Raw genomic sequence first — 12886 nt, forward strand, 5'->3', positions numbered from 1 at the left:
TGTTTAAAATTTGTATATCTTTCTAAAAATATATGCATACTTAGTGATAAAAAAAGTATTTTCTGATAATAATTTGTTTATAATTGATAAAAAGTTGTAAAAGCAACACACGTAAAATTAAATATTGTTAATGACTTGGCGCTGCTAAAATATTGTATACCAATAAGCATTGTATAAACAAATATACATATTAGAGAAGTGTACTCTCTTCTCTTTCTTTTCCATTTAATCAGACTGAGCCACAGCAACTCGGGTTCGAAAATTAATAATGAATAAAATTCAATCGAAAAACACTTAGTTTCTATTTGATTCAAACCTTTAATTTTTGTAACATTGTATTAATCAGATATAACCTTTTACCGTGTAACTAGCGACCATACATACACACATACATATGTAATGTGTATATATATATATATATATATATATATATATATATATATATATATATATATATATATATATATATATATATATATATATAATATATATATATATATATATATATATATACACATATATATATATATATATATATATATATATATATATATATATATATTTTTTTTTTTTTTTTTTTTTTTCTTTTTGCGTAATTTTCTTAAATGTTTTCAGATATAATACCATGTATTAAAAATAAATATGAAGCCACTTATTGAACTTTTTACTGTGCAACGGATCTTTTTATGTAAAACCTGATTGTTTTTTTCTCCATTTGAAAAATATATGGTTTATTAAAAAAAAATCAATAACTTTTCTTCAAAATGCAAAAACAACACTTTCTGCCCTGTAGCGGGTAAATATTAAGTTAAAAATATGCCGCTTTGCCTGGATATGGTACATTTTCTGGGCATTCCGAAAACATGCACAACTGAAAATCGACGATTTTTGATTTATGACGTTCTTGAAAGAAGTGAGCGATAAATAAAATGATTTTATATGCAACCTTTTTGCTAAATAATTATTTAATAAATTGTGTTTCGTGATAACCTTTGCGTCTGGGTTGGAAGTCCAGTGACATTCAGTAGGGTGTGGTCTCTGAGGCTTGGTAACAAAGTGCGACTACCGTTTCCAAAGGTTGGTTATGGTGATCACGCAGCGTGAATGTCAACCTGAACGGTGTTGTCGTTAGCGCGTTTTGTTTTGTCTCATCAAAGATGAAGAAGATTATGGAAGTCTGGGCATTTACGGGGCTGACGACCGTCATAGGCTGGTTTAAGTGATCACTTTACACACGTGTAACATTCACCAATTCCACCCATTATTGACAACCACACTATTCAAATTCTTGGAAGTTCTATATATATGAACCGATTTTGAAACATTGTTCTTGATCACTAGAACTTCACTAGAGACATATATTGGTAAGATGCCCAGACTTCCATATTCTTCTTCATCTTTGATGAGATGTCAAAAAACAATATAAAAAATAACTCCTGTAATTGGAGATAATCCAGATTTGTGAACAAGTATTTGGACACACTCAAAATGTTGAAAATAAATCGATATTGACAATATTTCGATTGTGTCCACTTGGGAGTTATTTATATTTACATCTCAACATAGACGAAGAAGAATATGAAAGTCTGGGTATTTACTGGGGTATCATAGGCTGGTTTGAGTGATGACTTGATACGCGTATAACGTTCACCATTCTACCCATGATTGACAACTACAATCCAGTGATGTGATCGGTGTTCGAAGTCTGGTCAGCTGTTTGTTTTTTTCTGGGTCATCTTGCAATTACTTTTAGAGTTCTAATTCTATAATCGTGACTGTTGAATTTTCTTTTCCACACGTGTTTATCTTACAATGTATTGCTTGTATAGGTACCTACATTGTTTGGAAAATTGATGTTAATTACTAGCGTTTGAAGAAAAAAACATTTTGAACAGTGGTAATGTCAAGGGTGTACTCTCAAGTATATAATTCGGTACGCGACCGGCTGCGTGAGGAACCACACGTGTTTCTGCGCACAATATTTATTTTTTTAGAATATAATATTGGAGTTTCTTTTTTTGATGAAATGTATTGAAAATATATTTTTATGTATTTTTTAATCTTTTAATAAATCTTTTCTTTACAAAACCATACATTTATTTTAAAGAAAAACTTATTTTTTCAATACAAAAATGTCGTTTTAATCGAAAAAATCAATTAAATTAAATGTTACTTGAGTTTAAAGAAAACTAAGTTGCGGGCTATCGATTATTACGCCTTAAGGCTCTAACGTTCAAATTTAAGACGCGACCGGCTACGCTAGAGGCCACACGTGTTTCTGCGTACATTTTTTTAGTATATGTGTTGTATATTGACTTTATTTTAGAATATACTTTAAAAAAATATTTTATAATTTTTTAAGCTTCATTCATACCTTTCAATAACTCTTTTCTTTACAAAACAACAGCAACCGCCGTGTGGCATGTTGCGCCATCTTGTTGAAACCATAGCTCTGTAACATAAACGCCATTCAACTGAGGTATGAATAAGTCAGTAATCATGATTCTGTAGCGCTCTCCTTTGACCGTAATATTTTGGCCGGCATCGTCTTTATAAAATATGGACTAATGATTCCACCTGCTCATAAAGCACACCAAATAGTGACTTTAAATGGATGTCAGAGCGTCTCGACAAAGGCTTCTGGGTTTTCTCCACTCCAAATTCGGCAATTCTGCTTATTGACATAGCCATTTAACCAAAAATGTGCCTAATCGGATAACAAAATTTTGCGCCGATAAAGAGGATCAAGCTGAATATTGTTTTCAGCACATTCACCTAACCTACGACGCGCATAATGGTCATTCAATGTATTCATGGTGAAATGGCAAAACGTACTGACTACAAATCAACTGTCAACTGTCTAATCGACAGTCTGTAGAAACCATGTTGCCAGTTTAAAAACGAAACCTCTAAAAAAACACCCTATATTTTGTCCCAAAGCAAGGGTGGCCAACCCGCGGCCCGCGGAGCATATCAGACTTTTTTTAAATGTACATAAAACCACCAAAAGAACATTCCATCGTGCGTAGTTCGTATCATATCCATATTTGGAAGTATCTCATTATCGTGACAATTTCTTCTTTGGTATATTCGTTTTAATACACAATCACAACATTTTGCGACAGACTTTTAAACACTCATTGATGCTGCTATACCTGACTGACTAGTGTGATTCAACAGTCAAAATACTTTGTAAAAGCTAGTTACGCAATAGCCATGATAATGGCAAAAAAATCGAACCAATATTCAGATTGTGTAATAGTTAAGGAATGTTTGGAGAGTGTCGTTAAAATTCTGTGTCCAAAAAAGAAAACTGATATCGCTCACTCCTTTCAATAACTTCATAAATCAAAAAGCTTGATTTTTCAGGAGAACGTTTTTAAAGTTTTAAAATATAACACAATGTATTAAAAATAAATAACAAGCCACTTATTGAATTTTTTACTGTGCAACATATCTTTTTAGGTAAAACCTGAAGGTTTTGTCTCTATTTGAAAAATATTTAGTATATTTAAAAAAAATAATTAAACAATACTTTTTCTTCAAAATACAAAAACAACATTAGATTAAAACCAATATTTTTAGCTTTTCCACTTTATTTTTCTTTGACCAGCGACCGGGTTTCGTCATTACAGACATCATCAGACTGGTAATATCTGTAATGACGAAACCCGGTCGCTGGTCAAATAAGTATCGAAGTATCAGTGGATAATATAAATCTATTAAAAACAACATTTTCTGACCTGTAGCGGGTAAATATTAAGTTAAAAATATGCCTCTTTTGCTGGGATATAGTACATTTTCTGGGCATTCCAAAAACATGCACAACTAAAAATTGACGATTTTTGATTTATGACGTTCTTGAAAGGAGTGAGCGATATCTCAAAATTCCTGTTTCTAATTTTTTTAAATGTTTGATTATTGCCTAACTCTAATCTAATAAATATGTTTGGTTATCATTTTTTATATCGTCTTTGAAAAAACAATATATTTAATGTTTGCTTTGAATAATTAAAGAAATTTTGCTCTACGGCCCGGTAGGAAATATCGTTTCTAAAATTTGGCCCGGCTGCTGAAAAGGTTGGCCACCTATGTCCTAAAGATTGTCATAGAAGTGATTAGTGCTCTAGAAGGTACAATCTTATTAATCAATTTAATTTTTTGTTCGCAGGTACAAATAATTTTAAAGGGAAAAAAAATCAACAAAGACTATCTGATTCGCCAAGGACACTCCTATATGTGGTCTGGAGCCTTCGGATTCTTAGTTGGAACTTCATTTGTCACTTTTAACTGTTTATTAAGGTAATTCCTGTTTATTAAGGTAATAAGGTAGTTCCATAAAAAATGTAAATTTAACTGTTTATTAAGGTAATAAGGTAGTTCCATAAAAAATGACATAAGCAGGAAATTAGGTGAATGATTGATCGTTGCCGTTTGTTCAACAAGCCAACTGTTAATTGGATGATTTATGTTGATATGGAATAGGTACTACACACACACACACACACAAACACACACACACACACACACACACTTACCCCAACCAACATAAGAATAGCATTATCGGAGGATTTTTTTAATTGGCCATAGTTTGGTTAATTAATGTTGTATAATATATTGTTTTGGCTGTAAAAATCCCAAATAAAATAAAATAAAATAAAAAATAAAATAAAAAATAAATTCCATAAATAATTTTTATTCTTCCTAGACCTTGAGCATCTCAGGGGTTCTGACCTGACATTTGGCTGGCTTAAGTGATCACTTTATACACTAAATTAAAATGTTATTTCGGGCTCCGCCTAAAAATATATGTGAACTAATTTGGAATGAATCCACATATCGCTCACTCCTTTCAAGAACGTCATAAATCAAAAAACTTGATTTTTCAGGAGAATGTTTTTAAAGTTTAAAAATATAACACAATGTATTAAAAATAAATATCAAGCCACTTATTGAACTTTTTACTGTGCAACCGATCTTTTTAGGTAAAACCTCAAATGTGTTTTCTACATTTGAAAAATATTAAGTATATTTAAAAAAATAATTAAACAATATATTTTCTTCAAAATGCAAAAACAAAACTTTCTGCCCTGTAGCGGGTAAATATTATGTTAAAAATATGGCACTTTTGCTGGGATATAGTAACATACATAACTGAAAATTTCCTATTTTTGATATTTGACGTTGTTGAAAGGAGTGAGCGATATGTTGAAATGAACATATATGTAAGTATAAACATGCAAATTTCTCAACTGATGGCACCACATTTAGCCATACTTCCAAATTTATAAAATAAGAACTGGCGGGTGAAAAGAATCGGCCAGCATTGCATTTATACAAGTTTCAAAAATTAATGCATATTCAATAATGATCAGAAGGGTGATTGTTTCATAAGTGCCAGCCAAATGCCAGGTCCTAAGCCCTGGGACGCTCAAACTTCCATCTATCTTGATACAAAAACAATAGATATTTTATCTTAACACATTGTTGTCACGCTATTTTACCCCAGCTCTAGCTAGTATATTAATGAGAGTCGTGTACTAATCACAAGTAACCGCAAACCCAGCCCCGTAAACCCAGGCTTCCATATTCTTCTTCATCTTTGTTGGGATGTAAATTTTTTTTTAAATTAACATAAATTGTATACATTTATTTAAATCACAATTTCAAACATTTTTTTTTTTTTAATTACAGAAACCCACCAAGCACCTTGAGTGTCTTGTCGGTGGAGTTCTTTTTGAATATATTTTTCATTGTTTTTAATCATTTTAACCTAATATACACACAAAAAAAAGAGAAAAATTAAGAATATTAACATTTTACAATTTTCATAAAATTAACTCTTGATCCCATTTTGCCTTTGTTCCATATTTTATTTTGACCTCTAACATCCGTCGGCAACAAATTAAAAATGTTAGGCACGATATATTGCAGCGTTCGACTCCCATATTTATTGTTAAATCTATGAAATTAAAATTACATATGATTTGTTTCAGGAAGTTTGTATTCAGCAAATTCCATTACTACTCCACCGTGTTCCTGCCTTCTTTCCTCGGTGGAGCAGGGATCTTCTGCGAACCGCCCCACAGGAGATATCTAGTGGTTGATACATTTGTCAACTTGGTGAGCAATTCATCTAATTAAATAGAATAAATAAATATTTTGTGTGATTAAGTCGAACTCCAAGCACAAGAGTTTAGTCTTTTTTTTGTTAAGGCACAGCGTTACTAGTAAAAGATATTTTTAATTTGAAAATGTCTCATTAATTCATTAAGGTGTAATAATTTTCGTAAAAATATCAACACTTTTTTTTTTCTTCTTCTCCGTCTTATTCCTCATTGCTGAGGGTTGTGACCCTTGCAGAAGCAATGACTCTTCTCCAGTTATCCCTTGACTGCGCTGCACGTAGCGCTCCAACTACTGAGGTGCCTGCTGCTGCCTTAATTTGATCGGTCCATCGTGTGGGGATCTTCCTCTCCCTCTCTTTCCCTCCAGGCTATCCTCATTGCCACGCGCAACATGTCCAAAGAACTGGAGAATCCGTCGGGTACAGATACAGATATATTTTTTTTAAGAAAGAGAAATATTTGTGTTTTTATTATTTGCAAAAATACTTCAATTTCATAATATTTCTGTGAGCCTTTCATTATTATTAAGCGGCTCATTATTAGAAATAGGTATCAAATTGTAGTAGAGTGGATTTGAACCGAGAAACTGACTCAAGAGCTCGCGACACTAACCACGGGACCATAACCCGACACTGTTTGTGGGTAACGATTAAAAGCGTCTTTTATGTACTGTTGTTAGAATGCTGGAGACGCCTTTAATCATTATATTTGATTTCTTTTGGTAGAGCGCCAGAGATTCCAAAAAACATTGTACAGATCGGAATAGGGTTTGTGGTTACTTGTGATTAAACGACCCTAGTTAATATACCCTAATTAGTATACTAATTAAAGTCGGGGTTGATGAAAAAACCACCCGACAACAATGTGTTACAACAATAAAATTAAAAGAATTTATGAAAATAATTTTTGAAATATGAGATAAAATTTTACAACATATTGAGTGTGTCCAAGTACTTCCAAGTTCACAAAATCTGGATTATATCCAATTACAGGAGTTATTTTCATATTATTTTTTTTACATCTCATCAAAGATGAAGAAGAAATTTGTGGTTGTCAATGTTAAACCAGCCTATGACGGTCGTCAGCCCCGTAAATGCCTACACTTCTATATTCTTCTTCATCTTTGATGAGATGTCAAAAAAATAATACCCTAAAATATTGTGTTTTTTTTTTAAAGAAAACAGCTATTGAAAATTGTTTTATATGTGGTTTTTTAATGGAATTTTTCAGGTTTTTGAGTATTGGGTGAGGACACTGGAATACAAAGGACTACTGAAGAGAACAGTGGTCAGAGAGACTCTACTCTTCATGATTGGCAGTTCGTTCCTTTTTTATCTGATGAGGCAGGAACTGGAGAAGGGACACAGGATGTCACTCCTTTGGTAAATATCCTCATCCACATCAAACTAAATCTTACACATACCTCTTAGGGTGGAGACTGACCGGAGCATTTTGTCGTAGCATAACACGTCAAGATAGCATAACACGAGCATTCAGGCAGTCAGTACAGCGAGCCGAGCACTCCATCCATAGTTTCAGATGCTCGCCGCGAGCGATGTTACGACGTTTTGTTACGACGAAATGCTCCGTCTCCACCTTTTATATGTTGAATAATCAACTTACTTACATTTTGCATAGAAACATGACAATAAGTTCAGATCAGGGATACAGTATTTGTAATAATAATAATAATAAAACCCTTATCCGCACCCCAATGGTGCATAGGGCACTGCGTCATATAAACGCAGTGTTATCTTGATCGTTTACACTTGAAGGAAAGGTGATCAGCCCTTCGCTTCAGGTACCAGTCCAGGGTAATGTTGAATAAATATTAGAGTGAAAAAATCACTTATATTTATTTTACCCCCCTTGGGAATCGAACCCGGGACCTGCAGAACGGTAGCCGAGCGTGCTGACCATTACACTACGGAGGCGGACAGTATTTGTAAACAAAATTTAATCTTTTGAAAATTAAATTTACTGCATTTTTTATGTCATTATTTACATCAATTGATTAATGTAATTTTTTTCTAATCCTTATCCGCACCCAATGGTGCATAGGGCACTGCATCATATAGAAGCAGTGTTATCTTGATCAGTAAATACACGATGGAAAGGTGATAAGCCTTTCGCTTCAGGTACCAGTCCAGGGTGATAATTAATAAATATTAGACTGAAAAATAACTAATATTTATTTTGACCCTCTTGGGAATTAAACACGGGACCTCCAGCATGGTAGCCTAGCATGCTAACCACTAAATATTTAAAAAATTATTTGTTTAAATAAAATTAATTTAAAATGTGTAGGTTGCTGCAGACCAATCCATAGGATTGAGACCAGAGAGAGGGATATATTCATATTTTTTGACATCTCATCAAAGATGAAGAAGAATATGGAAGTCTGGGTATTTACGGGGCTGACGACCAGACTTCCATCTTCTTCTTCATCTTTGATGAGATGTCAAAAATAATATGAAAATAACTCCTGTAATTGGAGATAATCCAGATTTTGTGAACAAGTATTTGGACACATTCAAAATGTTGTAAATAAATTGTCTGGTCAAATTATAAGCTTAAATAATAAAAATGAAAGTGGTATTTTCTGGCGTTTCTCATGTGTGTGATTATAATCCAGGATTCGGACCTCACATACTAATATAAGAGTTTCTGCTTGATAAAAAGCTTCTTTACATCTCACCAATAGATGTCTCTAGTGAAGTTCTAGTGATTCGAGAACAAGGTTTCTAAATTGGTTCATATATACAGAACTTCCAAGAATTTGAGTAGTGTGGTTGTCAATAATGGGTAGAATTGGTGAATGTTACACGTGTGTAAAGTGATCACTTAAACCAGCCTATGACGGTCGTCAGCCCCGTAAATGCCCAGACCTCCATATTCTTCTTCATCTTTGATGAGATGTCAAAAAATAATATGAAAATAACTCCTGTAATCGGAGATAATCCAGATTTTGTGAACAAGTATTTGGACACACTCTAAATGTTGTGAGATATATTCATGCGCATTCTTTCTTTCAGGTTTTTCACACCTCCAACAGTGAATAAGCAACCATCTTCCAGTGGCTACATAGGCGCTAAGGATTCCCTGTGCTGTCCTCACTCCGGGATGTGCAAGGATTACATTTTAAAGGTAATAATTGTAGCAAGGAACCAATTCCCTAATTGTCGTCGGCCTCTATACTATAGAAACGAAACAATTGTCATAATATTAATTTTTATGTGTTTTTTCACAATAAAATACAACTTAGTAGACACAAAAAAATCTGTGTTTTAACAATTAATACATAAAATACGTTGAAAAATGATGTATTCATAATTATTTTATAATTTTGAAATAAAAGACAATGTTATGAAAAATAATTTGTCATTGTGTGTTAACACACAATGACCAATTATTTTTGTATTTAATTACATAATGTAAAATTTAAAAAATGTCAATTACATTGAATTTAGTCGCGGCACATCTGGATCCTGCTCACGGCTCACCATTGTGCCACGGCACACCGGTTGCGGAGCACTGGTCTAGTGGTTGCTATTTTTGATTCCCTAACTAACTAACTAACCATCACGCCTCTTCTCGCTGGGTAGGCAGAGAGAATAGAACGCCACACCACTCTGTCTTTGCAAACACTCTTCGCCTCTTCCACGTTCATGCATCTCCTCATACATACCCACCAATTATTTCGTCTCCTAACCTGATCGCTTTCAAGTGTTTGGCATACCTGATCGTTGCAAGTTTTTCTCGGTCTTCCTATGCACCTTTTTCCAACTACATTCGCCTCATTAATTTGTTTTACCGCTCTTTCCTCACTCATTTGTTCCACATGTCCAAACCATCTAAATACACTTTTCTTAATTTTATCGATAATGCTGTTTGATTCCCAGGGGGGGGGGGAAATAAATTAAAGAGTCGCCTTTTTAACCCTTGGGTTATTATTCAAAAAGTAAAAAATTCTTCCCTTTTTTCCAAAAGATTTCTCAATAACAATATTTAATATAATTAAAAAATTATGTGCAAATAATATGTTTTTTGTTTTGAATATTGAAAGCATTAACTTTGTGGATCATATTGATATATTATTTCGAGAAATAAAAAAACTTTGTTTTTTGATCCACTCACATTTTTACTAACCAACTAGTTTCGGCAACAACCTGTTGCCCTCTTCAGGGTTTAATTTATGACTAAACATATAAATAAAAAAGAAACAGTGTACAAGTTATTGGGTTACGATAAGGATAGGGGTGGGGGTAATGGTGTTTTAAGGAGGGGTAAGAGCAAGGAAGGGGATAACTGTGTTTAGGTTGGGTTAAACATATTATTGTCCGCCTCCGTAGTGTAATGATCAACACACTCGGCCACCGTACTGGAGGTCCTGGGTTCGATTCCCAGGGGGGTCAAATAAAAATAAGTGATTTTTTCACTCTAATATTTATTCAATACTACCCTGGACTGGTACCTGAAGCGGAGGGCTGATCACCTTTCCTTCATGTGTTAACTATCAAGATAACACTGCGTTTATATGATGCAGTGCCGTATGCACCATTGGGGTGCGGATAAGGGTTTGAATAATATGAATAATAAACATATTATTTCTCAAAATAATATGTTTTTTGCCCGCCTCCGTAGTGTGATAGTTAGCGCATTCAGCTACCGTGTTGGGTGCACCAAGTTTGATTCCCAAGGGGTTTAAAATAAATTTTAGTGACTTCACTCTAGTAATTACTATGTTACCTTGGACTGGTGCCCGAAGCGCAGGATTATCCACCATGCCTTGCTTTTATTTTCATTTTCTCATCAACAATTATTGCAATAGACATGATTATCTATTTATCTCCTGTATTGAGCCTTACATCAAAGGTCATAATCTGTATTGTAACTTATGTTTGTTAGGTACTTAAGCCTGAATAAATAACATACATAACAAATAGTAATTTGCATAAGTAGTGCCTCAAGTAATCTCAAGTAATATGTAATCTGTCCTTGCTCACTTTACAGATCTTTAATGTATTGTTGTGATCGCGGATAATGTTATCGATCGCTTATTGTTATCACAACCAGTCAGGTTTGAAACCCTGCGTACTAAATTATTACAAATAAAATACTTAATTTATTGATTTGGCTTCAACTTTGCGGAACAATATGATGATTTAAATAAAAAAATAAACAAAATTGTGTAAGAGGACTGTTTTAACTATAATATATAACTCAGCTTTAGTCCCCTTGATGACACATCGCTCACTCCTTTCAACAACGTCGTAAATAAAAAAACTTGATTTTTCAGGAGATTGTTTTTAAAGTATAAAAATATAATAAAATGTATTAAAATATATATCAAGCCACTTATTGAACTTTTTACTGTGCAACAGATCTTTTTAGGTAAAACCTGAAAGTTTTTTCTCCATTTGAAAAATATTTAGTATATTTGGTATATGGTCAGGTTAGGAGTCGTAACAATCGGCGGGTATGTATGAGGAGATGCATGAACGTGGAAGAGGCGAAGAATGTTTGCAAGTTTTTCTCTATGCCTACCCCTGCGGGGAAGCGGCGTGATGGTTAGTTAGTTAGTTAGTTAAAAACATTATAAAACAATACCTTTTCTTCAAAATGCAAAAACAACACTTTCTGCCCTGTAGCGGGTAAATATTAAGTTAAAAATATGCCACTTTTGCTGGGATATAGTACATTTTCTGGGCATTCCAAAAAAATGCACAACTGAAAATTGACGATTTTTGATATATGACATTGTTAAAAGGAGTGATCGACATGTTTATACTCGCTTGTCTCAAAGCAAAGCAAAGCAATCAAATCTCAAAGCAATCTACAAAAAGAAATTTCATATTATTTCACATTTTTAACCGCCCTACTCATATCAATATACATGATATGCTTGCAATATTATCGCCCAAACGCAACAAGCCGTATCCCATATGTTCAGGTACAAAAAAGTATACCCACAACCGCAGAAACGTTTGTGTTACATCAAATTATTCCTACTTGACCTACGCATATGAATACGTCATATGGCATGTTTAGTACTTCGAGGTCAGTATCGCTGGCTATGTCATTTGCAGAATTTATCGAGATTACGCTGATTGATATATTACATTTAATACAAAATATATTTATAAACTTTACGGCCACATCTTATGTTGAGAGCCTCTAAAATGTGAAGGATATAAAAAGGGTCATAAATAGGTCCATTGTTAAAAAAAAATTATCTGGTACATTGCAAATAAGTATTGTTACTCAGAAATCTTATGAAAAAAAACTGAGGATTTATTAATCTACTTTTTAAATAATATGGTTAGGTACAGTCTGTTCACAGTTATTTTACCTCTAGGTTTTTTTAATAAATTATTTATACTGCCAAATAAATAATTTTAAAAAAATATTTTACCTCTAGTTTTTTTATATTATTTTTTTTTTAATTATTTATACTGCCAAATAAATAATAAAAATAAAAATAAAACTAGATGTAATATAACTGTGAACAGACTGTAGACAAGTTGATATAGTTTTAAGCGTTTTTTAAAATCAGCTATTTTGTGAGCATTTCATGATTGTTCGCGATATATTGAACGCAGTGAATGTGTTAATGTTATTGTAAGGAATACGTGTATGTTATGACATATTGGTTACAACAATATAGCCGCAATTGTGGGCTTATCTGCAATGTCTGGCAAGCGCACTCTAGACTTGTTTCCCCTAGAAAGCAGTCACTCACTTAGAGGTACCTAGTA

At 33.2% G+C, this 12886-nt stretch overlaps 1 protein-coding gene across 1 annotated transcript in view; it reads left to right on the forward strand.

Annotated features, from left to right (window-relative positions):
• LOC148301976 (transmembrane protein 135-like) overlaps positions 1-12886 on the forward strand; it is a 32188-nt gene that overhangs the window by 15262 nt on the left and 4040 nt on the right. Inside the window, exons 2-5 of the mRNA XM_088272373.1 lie at positions 4172-4302; positions 5997-6123; positions 7359-7510; positions 9164-9275. Of these exons, the coding sequence (XP_088128499.1) occupies positions 4172-4302; positions 5997-6123; positions 7359-7510; positions 9164-9275 (522 nt within the window). The remainder of the gene's footprint in view (positions 1-4171; positions 4303-5996; positions 6124-7358; positions 7511-9163; positions 9276-12886) is intronic.

The sequence above is a fragment of the Brachycentrus maculatus genome, unplaced genomic scaffold, assembly GCF_059751285.1.
Source record: "Brachycentrus maculatus isolate JH-2025_06_01 unplaced genomic scaffold, ASM5975128v1 h1tg000495l, whole genome shotgun sequence".
Lineage (NCBI taxonomy): Eukaryota > Metazoa > Arthropoda > Insecta > Trichoptera > Brachycentridae > Brachycentrus > Brachycentrus maculatus.